At 32.1% G+C, this 18,215-nt stretch overlaps 2 protein-coding genes and 1 long non-coding RNA gene across 3 annotated transcripts; 1 reads left to right on the top strand and 2 right to left on the bottom strand.

The window, feature by feature from the left end:
* The first annotated feature begins 7,638 nt into the window (after positions 1-7,638).
* Positions 7,639-8,277, top strand: LOC148550579 (uncharacterized). The gene has a single exon (XM_088494542.1). The coding sequence runs from the start codon at positions 7,639-7,641 to the stop codon at positions 8,275-8,277; it is 639 nt and encodes a 212-aa protein (XP_088350668.1).
* Positions 8,278-10,577: 2,300 nt separating this feature from the next.
* On the bottom strand, positions 10,578-13,485 carry LOC110264906 (uncharacterized). The gene is made up of 4 exons (XR_002351239.2): positions 12,984-13,485; positions 12,288-12,684; positions 11,349-12,100; positions 10,578-11,218 (listed from the first exon to the last, which is right to left on the bottom strand). It is a non-coding gene; the product is annotated as an uncharacterized LOC110264906 (long non-coding RNA).
* A 460-nt stretch (positions 13,486-13,945) lies between these two features.
* LOC107608105 (trans-resveratrol di-O-methyltransferase) lies at positions 13,946-16,768 on the bottom strand. The gene is made up of 2 exons (XM_016309995.3): positions 15,933-16,768; positions 13,946-14,382 (listed from the first exon to the last, which is right to left on the bottom strand). The coding sequence occupies exons 1-2, from the start codon at positions 16,716-16,718 to the stop codon at positions 14,077-14,079; spliced, it is 1,092 nt and encodes a 363-aa protein (XP_016165481.1). The 5' UTR covers positions 16,719-16,768; the 3' UTR covers positions 13,946-14,076.
* Between the last annotated feature and the right edge of the window lie 1,447 nt (positions 16,769-18,215).

An 18,215-nucleotide genomic window follows, 5' to 3' on the forward strand; every position in this document is an offset into this window, starting at 1 on the left:
ATACATTGCCACTTCATATGATTATGATGCTCCTCTTGATGAATATGGTAAAATTACATTGATCAAGAAGAATCTCTATTTCTAATATTTTTCCATAAATGATCCTTGAGTAATTAATTAATTATTATATGTAGGCAACAAAGCTCAACCAAAATGGGGTCACCTCAAAGAACTCCACAGGGTTTTGAAGTCAATGGAAGAGAGTCTTACAAACGGGAACGTTTCCCAAATTGATTTTGGCAACTCTATCACGGTACCAAAATACATGAAAACAAAATTACAACTCTGCATTATTTTTTCCCTCTAATTGAATTAGAGCAATAATGAATAATTACTTTTCAAAAATAATTATTTCAGGTCACTGTGTATGCCTCAAACAAATCATCAAGTTGCTTCTTGACCAATGCCAACACTACCACCGATGCTACTGTCTCGTTTAGAGGAAGAACCTATGCAGTTCCAGCATGATCTGTTTAGCTTGGCTTGGCTTGGCAAATATACACGCCAAGAGATTTTTTATTCCATAAGATTTGACTACATACTCTTTTAATTAAATATTTGTTTGTGATGAATTATAGTTGATGTATCAACACACTTTGATGTATGGTTGTTACTTAATATTATAGTTGATGTATTAATACACTTTGTTTATATTTTGAATTATATTAATTTGCTTGTTTATAGTACTTTTTTTTAGTTTGATAATACGATGAATTTGTTTATTTTTTGAAATATTATAAATATTCGAATACAAAATAGATAAAAAAAATTATATTTATTAAATTTATATTTATTTTGTATGAAAATAGGTTTATTTTTGTAATAGAAAAATTAAAAAAAAATTATTTTACCTTACCGACGGATTTTCTGTTTGTAATCAGAGTGTAGATGATTTTCCAAAGTTCAAATTACAGACGGAAAATATGTCGAAAAATTCGTCTGTAATTACAGACGAAAAATCCGTCTAAAAATCCGTCTGTAATTACAGACGAAAAATCCGTCGAAAAGTTTGTCGCCTTCAAAAAAATGGATGTAGAATTTACAGAGGAAAAATCCGTCGGTAACTGGTAAAAATCTGTCTGTAATTTTCCGACGAAAAAAAAATTCGTTGGTAAATAATTTCCGACGGGACTTTTACAGAGGGACAAAATCCGTCGGTAATTTCGTCGGTAACCAAAAATCCGTCTGTAATAAAGACTAAATCCGTCTGTAAATCTGTCTGTATTAATCCATTTTCTAGTTGTGGGCTAAACAGGCACGTTAATACCTATTGAGTCGCTAATATATATAATTTAAATAAATAAAAATAAATTATTATTTTCAACAATACACAACTATAAAGAGTTGTTTGAATAGACAATTGTATCAACTTTCCAATGCGTACGTAATTTAAGGTCTATTTTGCAATAGGATATAGAAAATTGAATTTAATTATTGAACCAAGCCAGCAAATTTAGGATAAGGGTGTTGATAAGCTATAATTTTATGATTTATCTTGTATTGAAATGAGTAGATTTTATCAATTTATTTTGTATTTATTCACTGAAATAGCATGGTTTCGTGATTTTTTGTTAAATTGTTCTTAAGAGTAAAAACATATTTTTTAGGCTCTTAAAATGCTAAATTTAATTTACTTTAATTCTATTCGATACCTTGATGTGTTTGTTGAGTGATTTCAGGCTTATAAAGTAAGGATGGATTGAAGAAGTGAGAAAAAAGCATGTAAAAATGGAGAATTCATGAAGAAATGGAGTTTGGAACATTTCATGGTCATGCGTATACACAAGCCTTGTGTACGCATGAATTTCATGTTACGCGTACGCATGGTTCATACATATGCATGTTTTGGGAATTCACAAATTTGCACGTACACATGTCTCATGTGTACGCGACTATCAGCACGTGATCATTTAAGTGAACACGTGGGTCACGATTTCAAGGCTTTTTTGGGCCCAATCCAACTTATTTCTGAAGTATTTCAAGCCAAACTCAAGAAGGAACAAGGGAGGAGCAATTAGAGTAGCTTAGGAATATGTTTTAGGGTATTTTTCTAGAGAGAGAAGCTCTCTCTTCTCTCTAGAATTTAGAGTTTTTAGTTTAAATTCTTCTTAGATTTAGGTTTTGATTCTTGTTTTGATTTTTTTTTTTTTTACTTTTTATTGTTCTAATATCTCAATTCTCTTAGTTTTACTTGTTAATCTCTCTATTTTATTATTTCTAGCTTCATGAACTCTTATTGATTTTAATTTCATTTAATGCAATTTGATGTTTTATGTTATCTTGATGCTTGTTTGAGTTATTGTTATTAATTTCTTATTGATAGTTATAGATTTTACTAATTCTTGTAATTTATGATACTTTTATGTTTATACACTATAGGTGTTTGATAAAATGTTTGAATTAGTTTTAGAGTAAATTTTTGCATTCTTAACTTGTAATAGAGAAATTAGGCGATCGTGAGTCATTAATATCTAATTTGGATCGATAATTTAGAGTTATTAGTTGATCTTGTATTCATTAACGTTAACCTCTTACTAAGTTCAATTAGTAAAATCGTTATAATTTGTGAATTGAAATCAATTATACCTACTTGACCTTCTCCTTAATTTTAAATATTTTTTTTTTATTTATAAAAATAAATTAGACAATTTAGACACTACAATAAAAAAAATCATAAAATTCATCTTATCTTTTACTGGAATTCTATTGTAAAAAATTATGCAATAGATTCATTCTTTAAAAGATAAAAAATTATCTTAAAAAAAGAAATTAAACATTAATTAATACTTTAATCGAAGGGTTAATATTAAAGAATTTGTGGACTTTTAGAACTCTTCCACGGTAATAATTCACTATAGAAAAATCGCTTATCACCGTTTAAAAATCTGTCAAATTTATCATTGGGTTTTATGTAATGCTTGATGATAATTATTATTTAAAATAAATATAAAAATATTAGGTGGATATTATAATAAAAATTTATAATTTTCATGTGAAAATATTTTTTTTTTTATCCTTAAATGATGGATTGTATGGTTAGATTTTGATATTTGTAAAAGTATTGTTTTTGTTTAAAGTGTAGCTAAATAAACAAGTCACACTTTTAAACAAAGCATCTTCATAAAAAGATGTTTTTACCATCTTCATTTGAGTAGTTGTCAAAATATTATTACCATTGAATTAGTCCATATTAAATTCGATGGTAATATAAGATCATTATTTAAAAATATTTTACAAATTTTTAAATATATTATATATTGAGTAAATAGTCAAATTGGTCTCCGAAAGATAGCCCATTCTTCAAACGAGTCCCCGTAAGAAAAAGATAATAAAATTTGTCCCCGAAAAATTTAAAATTGGTAAAGTTAGTCCTTCCGTCAGTTGGATGATGACGTGTCACGTTAAGTGCCACGTGGCATATGATGACGTGGAGGGCTAATGCCACGTGTCACAATATGATTGGTTGACATGTCAGATCGGTGACACGTGGCATGCCACGTGTCAGGTCAGTGACACGTGGCATGCCGCGTGGCACTTGACATGTAAAAAAGTTATTTATAATCAAAATAGTCCTTGAAAGTTCAGACGTAAGTCATTTTCATCCCTAAAATTTTAAAAATTAATCAAATTAGTCCTTATATAATTTTTTTTATTTTTTTTTGATAATATTAAATTTAAAATATTTTTTGATACTACTAATTTTAATAGAAATGTAATTGACAATCAAAAAATTAGTAATTGTATCTTTTCTTCTTAAAATTTTGTTCAATAAAATTATATCTCTCCTTTAATTCTTGTCAAAATTTCTCTATTATTTTCTATTATAAAACATTTTTCTTACATTATTACATTTTGTTGGAATATATATATATATATATATATATATATATATATATATATATATATATATATATATATAACCTAAACAAAGTTATATGCTCAAAATCAAAATTTATGTATGTTAATCTAAATGAAAGTAATAACGTAATGAAAAAAAAGATGTATAAATTTTTATTAAATTTGTTTAGGTTAACATACATAAATTTTTATTTTGAGCATATAACTTTATTTAGGGTAACAAATACATACATTTCAATTTTGAGTATATATATATATATATATATATATATATATATATATATATATATATTCCAGCAAAATGTAATAATGTAAGAAAAAGGTTTTAGAATAAAAAAGAATAAGAGAGATTTTGACAAGAATTAGAGGAGAGAGATAATTTTATTGAACAAATTTTTAAGAAGAAAAGATACAATTACTAATTTTTTTATTGTCAATTACATTTCTATTAAAATTAGTAGTATCAAAAAATATTTTAAATTTAATATTATCAAGAAAAAATAAAAAAAATTATATAAGGACTAATTTGATTAATTTTTAAAATTCAAGGGATGAAAATGACTTACGTCTGAACTTTCAAGGATTATTTTGATTATAAATAACTTTTTTACATGTCAAGTGCCACGTGGCATGCCACGTGTCACTGACCTGACACGTGGCATGCCACGTGTCACCGATCTGACATGTCAACCAATCATATTGTGACACGTGGCATTAGCCCTCCACGTCATCATCCAACTGACGGAAGGACTAACGTTACCAATTTTAAATTTTTCGGGGATAAATTTTATTATCTTTTTCTTACGGGGACTCGTTTGAAGAATGGGCTATCTTTCGGGGACCAATTTGGCTATTTACTCTATTATATATTCATAATCTTGTGATCAAAATTTATTTATAAATTACAATTAAATAAATATGAATCTTTTCATAATAATAAATTATGGTAAATTTATGTGTCAGATCAAATTGTTCTACTAGGGTTTTTTTTAAATAGAGTTCATGTGCTATCTAGATCAATGTTTGATTTTTGTCAATTTTTTTTTATTCCTTTTTTTATGCTCTTCTCTATTTCTTTCCTTTAATTCGCTATGAGAATTCTTTAATAGAATTGTCGGGGTTTGCAAAGACCTCTGACAGTCCATAACTTTAAAGAGATATGCCAATTTCACTCCCCCGAGATTGTATTTATATGTGAAACAAAAAACTAATCTTACCTGATGGAAAGTAAGTTGAGATCTTGTCATTTTACAAATGGAAGGATTGTTAGTACGACGGGTATAGCCAGTGAATTGGCTTTAGCATGGAAGGAGGGCACAGCGGTTGAGGTTCTTGCTCAAAAAGAGTTTTTCATAGCTCTCAAGGTAACTGATCCTGCTTTGAACTGTTCTTGGGGGCTAATTGGGGTACATTTAAATAGCTTGGATAGGATTCGTTCTACCCAATACACAGAACTTTCCTCTTTTGTACAATGTTTCCTTAGAAAGGTTGTAATTATGGGTGATTTTAATTCTATAGTGAGCCTCGATGAGAAGGAAGGAGATGGTAAAATCAGCTTCATCTATTTCTAAATTTGTGAATTTTATTGATGGTGGTGGATTGAAGTACTTGAGTATGATTGGGAGAAGGTTCACCTGGACTAATAGGTGACGAGGACAGGACCAGATCAGGGAGCGGCTTGACCGTGCACTTGCAAACGGTGAGTGGATGGATCATTTTCCATCAGCCTCACTGTCTCGGCTCGCAGAAAACAGTTCAGATCATGTGACTATCCTCCTTGATACAAATCCAGTCATGAAAAAATCTAAACAAAGGTTTAAGTTTTAGGAAATGTGGTGTGGTTTAGAAGAAATTAGGGTAATTATCACCAAAGCTTGAAAGGAATTGATGAATGGCTCGACAATATTTGTTTTGGCTCAAAAATTAAAGCATTGTAAGCACCTTGTTGTTCAATGACAACAACAGAACAAATTTAATTCGAATAAGGACATTGGTGAACTCAATTCTCAGCTTGAAATCTTTAGAGAGGAGGGTATTACAGGGGGAGAACAGATTAAAGTCTTGAAAAATAAACTTGAGGATGCTTACTTTAAGGAGAAAAGTTATTGGAGGAAAAAATCTCGTATAAAGTGGCTAAAAGAAGGGGGACAGAAATACATGTTTTTTTCACCAATCATTCCAATCCAGAATTCGGAGAAATAAAATTTGGAAACTAGAAAAGAATGATGGTACGTATGGTACTACCTGTGAGAAAATTGCACAAGTAGCTGCAACATACTTCAAGGATATCTTCACATCGATTGGCCAAGTTAATCCGAAAAATGCATTCGAAGATTTTGAAATCAAAGTTTCAACAATTATGAACAGAAAATTAACTAGACCAATCAATTTTGATGAGGTAAAACGTGCAGTTTTTGTGTTCACCCCTAGAGCGCCCCTGGTGATGATGCATTTACGGCTAAATTTTTTCAATTCTATTAGAGTTTAGTAGAGGATGATGTTTTAAAGGTTGTCCGTAATTTCTTTGTCAGTGGTAGACTACTCAAGAGCTTCAACCATATACAAATCTGTTTCATTCCTAAGATTTCTAATGCAAAGGATATGACACAAGTTAAACCCATCAACCTTTCCTCAGTTGTGTATAAGATTATTTCTAAAGTACTAGTCCATCAGCTACAGAAATTTATGACTTCGCTGATCAGCCCTAATCAGAGTGCCTTCATTAAGGGTAGATTGATTTCAGACAATGTCCTAGTTGCTCATGAATGTATGCACTATCTAAAGACAAAGAAGAGGGGCCTATCAACTGAAATGGCTGTTAAATTGAATATGAGCAAAGCCTATGATTGTGTAGAGTGGCATTTTCTTTGGTTCATTTTGGAGAAACTAGGATTTGGATCTAGATGGATTTGTTGGATACAGGAGGTGGTGACTACAGTTTCTTACTCTATCGTTGTTGAAGGTCAACCTTTTAGTTTTTTTAAACCAAATAGAAGTATCCATCAAGGAGACCCTCTATCCCCTGCCTTTTTCTTTTTTGTGCAAAAGGATTATCCTTTTTGCTAAACAAGACAGAGCGAAATAGCCTCATTGAAAGTATTCAGTTCAACCGAAAATATTCTACTATTAATCATTTATTGTTTACAGATGACTCAATCCTTTTTTGCAAAGCGTAAAAAATAGTTATGAAAATGTTCTCAGTATTCTTCAGTCATACGAGGGATTTAGTGGCCAAAAAGTTAATTTGTATAAATCAGCTCTATTATTTAGTAATAATACTCCTCGTGCTGCTCGATTACTACCATCTCAAAAATTGAAAATTGTTCATATTAGTGCACAGGATAAATAGTGGGTCTTCCATCTACAGTCCAAAAATTGAAAAAAGGCCTCCTTCAGAGAAATCAAGGACAAGGTGAAGAAGCGAGTTCAAGGGTGGAGGAAACTTCTCCCCTCTGCAGGCAGGCATGTTCTAATTAAAGCTATTGGAGAGGCTATCCCAATTTATTCATTATCATATTTTCATCTTCCTGAAACTTTAATTCGGGAGATTCACAACATACACTCCCAATTTTGGAGGGTCAAAAAGGTACAGAGCAAAAAATAGCATGGGTTAGTTGAGATACTATGACAAGACCGAAATTGGAAGGTGGACTAGGTTTTAAGGACCTAGGGGCTCAAAATTTGGCGCTATTAGCAAAACAATGTTAGAAAATTGTCTCTCAGCCACAATCACTCCTATTTAGACTCCTCAAAGGTAAATATTTTCGATACAATTCTATAATGAATGTAGAGATTGGAGCAGTACCTTCGTGGGGGTGGCGTAACATATTGGAAGGGCATAAGATTGTTGAAAAGGGGCTGGTTTGGCGAGTTGGTCATGGGTCCAGTATCCAAATCTTTAGCGATCCTTGGCTTGCTCCTCCACATCTTTGTGTTGTCCCTTCATCTGAGGTTTTCAATCTGCAAAATCAACCACTATTGATAGTCAAGGACTTAATACTTTCTAATGGTTTGTTGAGTCAAACTCTAATTAGAAGTATTTTTTCTGAGGGCACTAGTCAGCATGTGCTAGCAACAACAATTGGGAGTGGAAAAGATAAAATTTATTGGGCTCTCAATAAAAATGGTTTATATGAAGTGATTACGGGGTACCATGTGGCTTATAGGTTATCGCATCCTCCCACTGAATTTTGCCCAGAGATTATGAGACAGCGAAACTTGTGGCGAGAACTGTGGAAGCTGAAAATCTCAGCAAAGATTAAGATTTTTCTTTGGAGGGGCTTTCATAAAAAGCTTCCAGTGCTGCAAAAGCTTCATCATTGCATTCCATTGATTCAACCCACCTGCCAAAGATGCTTACAATTCCCAGAAACAATCAATTATTACATCTTCTATTATGAGAAATCAATGAAGATTTGATCAAAAATGGGTTTACTGGCTGCTAGAAGGGACACCGAAGACTCTGATTTTTATATTGAGTGAAACTTGAGAATGAGGATCTTATGTACCCAACCCAATAGCTTCTCTCAAAGGATGGTGATGGTAATTTTGAGCTGGTCCTTATGAAAGACTAGAAACAGATTCATCTTTGATAATGTATCAACTAGTATGGAAGAGATAATAGCGTTGAATTTGATGCTGCAAAAGGAGCTTCAATAAATCCCCAATTCCTAATTAATGAGCATTTTATTTCCTTTTATTTCTCTTATTATATTATTATATGATGTTATCTCTATAGCAGAGCGTTGGGAGTCTTCCATTTCTTTTACTTGTCCTATATATGGACACTTATATGTTTTTATTTTATAAATGGAATTATCTGACTTTAAAAAAATAATAAATTATAATATCAATACTACAAGTAAAAATGTCAATAATTCAAATAAAGTGTATGAAATGAAAAAGGGTCAACTGAAACCATGGTTTTGAAAATCGAACCGGACCGAACGGTTAACTTGGTTAACCGAAAACCGGTCACTTAGTTGGTCCGGATAAGTTTATAAACCGTCTGATAAAAAATTGGTAAAAAACCGGTCAAACCGACGATTAACCAATGAATCGGCAGAACCGTCCAATTTTTTGGTGGGTTTTGGGTTTGAAAATAAACCCTCTAAACGGCGTGGTTTGGTCCTTTTAAAAAGAAAGAAAGAAAGAAAGCCTAAACAAACTAACGAAGTGCTAAACCCTAAATCACCCATCTTCTTCAGTCAGTACTCAGCAGCAACTCATCTCTCCTCTCTTCTTTGAGAACCATAGAAGCCACCACCACCAATCGAGCAGCCCACCGCCACCGCATCCGGCAGCCACTGTGTCCCACAGCCACCGCGTCCTGCAGCCACAGCAGCGACGGGTTTGAACACCGCAGCCACCACCACTACATCCCGCCGCCACCGCATCCTGCAGCCACCGCGCTTCTCAGTCCGCTCAATGGCTCACTCTGCTTCCCCTTTCAACAAAATCACCATCCAATGGGACAACACCGTTAGTCTTCTTTCCCTCTCCCTTTCCCATTCATTTTCCAGGTTTTTAGTTCTAGACTCGGAGTCTTTGTTTTATTGTGTACATCCACTTTATAAATTGTGTTCTCAATATCATCTTTCTAAGCAAATTCTAGGGTTTCGAATGCAATACTACTCTGTGTATGCTATGCACCTGTTCTAAGAAAATTCTAGGTTCCTAATATGCGGTATCTGTTTTCAATTATTAGACATTTGATGCATATATCGTTGGCAAAGAAGATGCTCCTGGAATTGTTGTTCTTTAGAAGTGGTGTGGTGTGGATTTTGAAATCAAGAATCATGCTGTCAAGATTTCTCAGCTAGCTTAGGTCCCGGATTTAAAGCTCGTATTCCAGAGTAAGATAATAGTGCTTTCATAATATTTGCTGATCTGAATTCTTTATCCGTTATATGATATTATAATCTTCAATTGGATAACTGATGATGAGTGATGAAAATTGAAATTGCTTCCATTTTTTTGGGTCAAAAAATTGCTTCCATTGTTCCAGTCTGTACTGAGGAAAGGTTGGTCTTAATGTCACGGAAGCCCAACATTTGATGGATGGGCTCAATTGGCAAGACGCTGTAAAGGATATAAAGGCCTCGGTTAACTGGCTTAAAGCAAATGGTTCAAAGAAGGTTTGTTACCGTTAATTTGTTTTGAAGATGATCTCATGGATATGTTAATTTTTTCACTAGTTTTTGAATTTTGTAATTTTATGATCATTCCCTAGTTGACTTGAACCTACAAAAGCATAAATTAGCCTTAGCTTTATGATTTGAAGTAAATTAGTTTGAAACTTTTGGTGGTATTTTTTAAGATGGTGGCACTTCTAAAGATGGTGGCTTTGGATTACCTGTTTATGATGGAGATATTGGAACACTTAAAGATGATTATAATTTGTGATGAGTTGCACCTTTGATTAGTTAAGAACTTGTTAGTAATTGTTTATTTTGATAGTAAAACATTATGTGTTTGTCATTATGTGCGTTTGGTTGTTTAGTTATGAACTTTGAAATTGTTTGTGAACTTCTAATATTAAATTATGGATAATTTATTACGTAAAATTTTAAATTTTATTAAGTTAGAAATTATTTAATTTATATATTTAATATTTAATTAAATCGGTTGAATTTCGGTTGAACCCCGATCGAACCATTAAACTATTAAACCAGTGTTTTCACTGGTTTATTGACAGGTTCAGTTCTCGCAACCTTGACTGAAACACAAATATGCACTAAACAATAAAACATCAAAGTACGAGTCCACATAGTCCTTAGAAGAGGAATGCTAGAGGGCCAGCAACTTTTGTGATTTGTAGCCATCAAATAGCCATCAATGATGGTTTTAATGGTATGAGATTGGTGTGAGATTTCATCTAATGGCTCACTTTTTTTTGCTGGTCAGAATTTAACAAAGTTGCTGGTCCCCTTGACTTTTCCGTCCTTAGAATCGTCCTCATGTTGATGGTGATCATCTTGCAGCGTCGGTGGTACCAGTGCTGATGACGACCCCCCGCCTGTGTGGAACTAGGTCTAGCAATGTTCTCCCACATCTTGCAGTTCTCCTCTTGGTCCCTTGGGATATCCTCACCATCCACTGCAATGACATGTCTATCCTCCTCGACCAATCGACTCGCGCTAATCAAGGCGAGCTAACAAGTCACGAATGCGGTCCTCAGCCAAAGGATCCGATCGAAGTGTGCTGGTGAAGAAGGATCCTTTACATAAATGTGGTTCTTGTATGGCTCTCCAACCGTCTCTTGCCAAAGTGCATTAGGGTCCACCATTGATCCGTTGCCTTCCTCTGCACTCTGTTGGGATTCTTGGGTCTGAGCTTCTAAGATTTGTGTATACTTGTCCTACGCAATAAAAAGATATTTGATTACCTTAATTGAAATTAATATTATATGGAGTAAAGTTCTAAATCTGACCACGAAAGATTATAGTGTTGACAAAACTAACCATACATGACAGAAAATTAACTTGTACCTATCAATTATAGCCTCCGCATTGCACATATTTCACTAACTGCGGTTGGGTTTCGTTGGTTAAGTTGCCAATGTGTGACATTTGGGGTGGTGCACTTTTGACTTGGTACATGCTGAACCAAATGCTACATATATGGAGTTGTATGCACTCATAAAGTGTCAATTATGTGCAAAATCTCCAGCTCCTATATTCTGGTAAGCCAATGCAGCACATGCATGTTTGCATGGCAGACTAGTGAGTTTCCAGAATTTGCAAGAACATGTTTTCCTTCCCAAGTGAACACTAACTTTCATAGGCAAACACTTCACCTTATACACCTCTCTGTTGTCATCTCCAGTTGGAATTCGCTGCCAATGATTACTCTCCCCCTTTTCTCTTTTAAGCCTACTTTATTGTACTGAGTTATCCTAACCATATAACCCACTAAGGCCTTCTTGTTCCAGGCAAGAATCCTTAACATATAACATCTTATCTCCTCTACCATAGTAATAACAGGCTTCCCCCTCATCTTCTTAATTCTTCCATTGAAAATCTCAGTTATTGTTGGTTATATTATCCACTTTCGAATACTCACTAAAATGGCTTCTAGTCCACTGGCTAGGCTGGATCCTATCTATAAAGGTACTTCCATGCATGTCAGCATGTGCATTCATCCTCCTAATACTTTCCAATCCATCATTGAACTCTTGTTCAATTGTGGTCTTTGCACATTCAAAGAGAGCCACCTTGAATTCCAAATCCTTCCATTACTTCTGAAAGTTTTGCCAAATGTAAAGAGAGCAAAATATGTGATGTGCTGCTAGCATTATTTCTTATAGTTTAAGACAAAATGACATTTATTATTTTAAAATTTGATAATCATAACACCATATAATCAATGAAACTGACAATAGTATCCGTCATGTAATTGTGCTTGACAAAACAGGTTTAAAATTATACCTCCTGCAACACTGCGTGTAGGTTGACCAGAGGAACCTTCTGTTGATTGTGCATCATCTTCAACAATCTCTGGGACATTGATGGGATGCTCACTATACACATCTATCTTCCTCCCATCAGCTACAGCAGCTTCATACATCCTCACAATGTCTAAATCCACCCCCAGCAATCTCAAATCAGAGTCAATTTTCTTACCATGTTCAAGCCAATAAAAAGCCGAGACCTCATTATACCCAATGTCCTTCAGAAAATCATTGATAAAAAAAACTTATTCAACGTATCCACGTTAACCCTTTCAACTTTCGTTACCACACCTCCCTCATACACCATCTTGCCATCTCGTCCTCTCTGAAACTTCCCTCTGGTGAATCACTAGCTCGATGTGCATAGTATCCATCTGTGTCAGAAATAAAAACACATTTCAAAGCTTAACCTAAAAATCAAGACATTCAGAATCAATCAAACTCATCATAACCCCATGCATTTAAACCATCTATCCAATTTATTTACTTAAAATATACAAGAACATTTCTGAAAAAAATGAGACTTAATGGAATGATAAAACCCTATAAGAACAGAGGATGGTTTCAAACAATAAACCCACACACTATATAAAATCTTTCCAAAACCAAATAATCCAAATACAACTCTATTTCTTACTTGCTATTATCAACTCAAACCATGTTATGAACTTACCGTCTCTGCGTCGTCGTTTTGAAGCCACTACGTGAAGCTCCCTTACACCAACAGTGAAGACCGACTCAGACATTGTGCCTCTCACAGCGATTTTTGGAGTTTTCAATAACTTCTCTCTTCCTCAGAGCTAGTAATGGTGATCAAGTTACAGAAAAAACTCTGCTAGAGCAAGCAGTAAAAGTGAAGGAACGCGCAAAATGAAGAGTCACATGTTTGGGTACCTTAAATCCAATTTTTTAATTTTTATTAATTTTTTAATTTGAAAATCCATGTCAGCCAATGCCACATCACCCCAAGTGTTACACACGTTGGCAACTTAACCAAAACCCAACGCCAGTTAGTGAAATATTAGATTTGCAATGAGAAGGATATCATATTATTGATGGGTACAAGTTAGTTTTATATTTTGTATGGTTAATTTTGTTAATGCTATAATATTTTATGATCAAATATGGTGCTTTATTCTATTATATGATGGTGAATTATATGGTAAAGATGTAAGTTTACAAATTTTTTTTTTAATAAAATGAAAGAGAAATTAATAAAAGTAGGACCTACATTTTGAATAATAATAAAATAATAAAAAATAACTATAAAAAAAATTATATTATCTTTATACCACTTTAATCTTTACAGTAGAGTGCCTCTTATATGAAATACCTATTAAAAACATTAAGACTATATGTAGACGCGCAAATCACTCATCGATAATTAACTATTATACCACAATAATCAAACATATAGTAGATAAATAATTAAATTTATTTACAGTAATATAATAATTATTTTAAAAAATATTAAATTCATATTTTTATACATATGCAATAGCAAACTAAATAGTGATTAATTTTTTGTATATATGTATATGAGATTATAGAATATTTGATAATCAATTTCTATTAAACTCTAATTAGTAGACTCAATAAAATAAAATGTGTATTTTTTCACTAGCTAAACCCAAATTCATAAATAATATTGATTTATTCATTTTATCTTTTTTAATACTCTATATATGCAAGCTCATATGAGATCTGTGTATAGTCTCTCCTTTTAAAAGATAGAAAAATGATTATATATATCGCCATATATATTGCTATGGATATATCTCAATAAGAGACCTTATTCCTAAAATTGAAATTATTTTGTAGTCGCTAAAACCAGCTGAGAATATTAAGTTGGCCCATTCTTCTTTATTTCTCTGCTTTCCTGTTAGGAACACCATCATCAACATGTCAAAGAAGAGTTGTGTTTCAATTGACTCATGATCACTCTTCTCATCCCCCATCACGATGTCTATAACAATAATCTTCCTTCCTTCGCCTTTGCTCATGTGTAGTGCCTCTTTGCAGTTCCTCAGTATTTTCGAACATTCCTCGTCATTCCAGTCATGCAAAATCCACTGTTTTGTTAATCAAAGTAATATAATCAGTTAAAAAGAATTTGACATATATTAATTTTTGACCCATTCATTAAGATTATCTTATTTATTTAGTAAAATCAGGGCATAAATTTGATAAGGATTTAAGCTTGTATCTCCACAGTCATAAAGTATAAATTAAAGTTATACGGTACTGTTAAAAATATAATTATTTATATATTTTTTTTTATATCAGCTTATGTTATTATGAAATTAATATTATAATATAGTATCAAACTTTCTATAATCATAAAATTTTTAATTTGATTTTTTATTGACTCAAAAAAAATTATAAAACAGATAAAAAAATAAAAACTTATGTTAGGTTCTTTTTCGACCCCTCAAAAAGCAAGCTCTTTTTGGATTGACAGCTCCGCATATATACAGTGTGGTTAAGAGCAACTCCAATGCTAAGAAATAGAGTTCCTCTTCTGACATATAGGGACTCAATTACCATTGGAGTGAAAAGGGAAAGAGGACTCTTCACGGGAATGGGAATCAAGGCTGAGAGTCCCTCTAAGTAGGGACTTACAACAACCAATAAAATCATGCAATGTAGTAAGTTAATAAAAAAAATAAAAAATATATTAAATATATATATTAAATACTTATATATCTATTTGATTAATTATTTATATTAATTATTTAATAATTAGTTATATTAAATTATAATTAATAAAAATAATTATGTTAAATCAATATCAAATATTATTTATATTGTTATATTAAATCATAACTAATTAAATTTATTTTACATAAAAAATAAATTTAATTTTTATATATTATAAAATAATTTTTAGTTGGATTATTTATTTTAATATTTTATAATATTGAATTATTTTGAATTTATAAATTTAAATAATATTATTATAAAAAAATAATAATTATATTAATTTTAATTACTTAATTAATTAATTAGGTGGGACCACAATAGGGATTAAAGTTAATTCCTTCTAATGGAGAAGAGAGAGATTCATTGAGTTCCTATTTATTGGTTATGACGCAAAATTTGATGTGGAGTCACTTTTTATGATAGGTGGGCTATAAATAGGGATTAAAATGAGTTTCCTACTAGAAATGGTCTAACATCTTGAAACATTGGGGAAAATATCTAACAATTTAAAAGAAATTATTTGATTATGATAGCTGAGTAAATGGGTATTTAACTTACAACAACAATATATAAACTAATCAACTACATAGTTATACAAAATTTAAATAAAAAAGTAAAGAGAAAAAAAGCATATATAATGATGGTATTTATGTTATTAGCATAACCTCTCTTTTAATTTAATTTTGGGTAGTTCTCTCTAGCATAAAAATTTGTGAAAAGGAGTAAGTAACTGACGGATCATTATTATTAAAACAAATATTTTAGGATTAGTGTGTTTTTTCCTTAAAAATAATAATTAGTAAACATCTTATTATAAATTTTTAAAATATAAAAAACTTAATTAAAAAATTAATAAAATTGTAAGAACTATAATTTGACATTTTATTAATTCTACAAGCAACTTATAATATTCTCTTACCTTCAACAAAATGGCATTAGAAGGAGGAATGGCCTCAAACATGTTTCCTCCAACATATTTAAGGTTCTCATTTCCTTCCAAATCAGCAACAACATGTGGAAGATCCAAAACAATGCACTCTAACTGTGGAAATGCTTTGGCAATGGCCTTTGCAACAGTTCCGGTGCCTCCACCAACATCAACCAATGATTCCAAACCTTCAAACACTCCCTTGCACTTGTCATCAAGTAAAAACTTGCTAACTAATCGTGCATCACTTGCCATGGCATCGTTGAAAAGTTCATTAAATTTAGGAGCTTGCCTAGCATAATCCCAAAACGTTATCCCATATTCCGTTTCAAATGATGTAGGATCATCATTTTTAAACCATGTGGACATCTGATGCCATGGTTTTATAATATTGGGATCTAGGGCCATAAACAAGTGAGGTATCAAACTTAAGGGGTTGTCCTTAAGCAATAGCATAGATGAATCGGTTAGAACATACCCAACTTCAACTTCGAGGTCATTGCTGGTGACATTCTTGGTAGTGAAGAAGTTGGAATGGACCAAGATTCTCATCAATCGATGGACAAAGGAGGTTTTTGATGGATGAATTTGCAATGAAGAAATGAGTTGTGAAAGTGGCATAGGTTTGCCATATTTGTGAATAGCATCAGGTATGCCTAACTCAACAACACATTTAAGAGACATAGAGTTTATAAAATTAAAAGTATGATTCCATATGTGACTTTGGGCTTTAAGAAGTTTACCATTATCCCCCTGTTCTCTACTTTGGAATTCCATAATAATATGTACTTCTGTATAAAATAGATCTCAATAAAAATGAAGATATATATAGAAGAATCAATTAAGTCATTTAAAAGATTTTGGCCACTATATAATAGTCAAATAAAATGGAGTCTTCAATAACACAATTTATAAGTTGTCATAAACTAAATAAAATCATGATAGATGCCTCAATCTGTGGGATAGCCAACCGTAAAATTATCAAAATTTTTATTAGACTTACATGTAACGTTATTAAAAAAATTATTTTTAGTGATTATTTATTTATTTTTAACGACAATAAAAATAGTTATTAATATATTTATTAACAATTGGACATTATCTATTTTATGCTTTGTTGCTAAATAAAAGGAATTAATGGTAATTATACAATTGTCAGTAAAAATAAATATATAATTGTCATTATAACATGTGATAATAACGACACACATAGAATACCGTTGGATTTAGTGTCGCACCTTAGTGGCGGCTCTACCGGCAATTGAGACAATAAATTCTTCAGGTTAAATTATTAATGGAAGATTTTCGTTTTTGAAGATAAATTCGTTATTAATAATTGGAGGGAACAAAAAAAACTGGCACGAAACATAGGGTTGAATTTATTGACGGATAAATAAGCCAGTTAGTCCAATTATTAGCGGAATGCTGCATTTTGGTAACGCGCAATACGTTACAAATCCGACGGTAAGCTTGCTCTAAATTCAAAGCGTGCACCCTCTCTCACTTTTTGAAATACCTTCTCTCACGACAAAAAAAAAAAACATTGAGTACCGTCGGATTTTCTGTTGAAAAAATGAATAAAATCCGCTGGTAATTAAGTTACAGTCAAAAGAAATCGAACAGTATAAACATTGCCGGTAAATGTTTACCGTTGGATTTTTTCGTTTGACGGTAATTACCGTCGGATTTTGCGACAGATTACCTACTCAAAAAATTATTTAGTTATCGGTGAATTTTTTCGACGGTAATATTCGTACCACAATATGTTGTTTCTCACACTATTACCGTCGAATTATTCATTCAATAAATCCGATGGCAATGTCAATTTTTTAAAAAAAATTGTGAAATAAATGGTCAATTTTAATTTTTTATTTAAATTTATTTTTCACATAATTAATGGTTAATTTATAAATAATAGAAACCTATTATTTAAAATAAATTATCAAATGCTAAATAAATTAAAAGTCAAGCAAATCAAATAAATACAATGAAACCATAAAACAAAGCACTAATCACTAAAGATCCAAGTAGTCCTCTCGTCGTCGTCGTCGTCGTTCTCATGGCCTTAATGAGGTGGTGTAGAAGGTGGTGGTATATGTGTGCCACCAGCAGGGATGATGCCAGCGGCGCGCAGCTGAGCCTGGTACACTTCCATCTGAGCCTTCATCCGCTGAATTGAATCCGCTCCATCTGCTCCCTCCACTTTAGCATGATCTCATCCGTGTTTGTCACGCGTGTGACGATCTCCTGATACCTCTCCTGATAATCATTCAA

Source organism: Arachis ipaensis, chromosome B7 (assembly GCF_059453495.1).
Source record: "Arachis ipaensis isolate K30076 ecotype BB chromosome B7, ASM5945349v1, whole genome shotgun sequence".
NCBI lineage: Eukaryota > Viridiplantae > Streptophyta > Magnoliopsida > Fabales > Fabaceae > Arachis > Arachis ipaensis.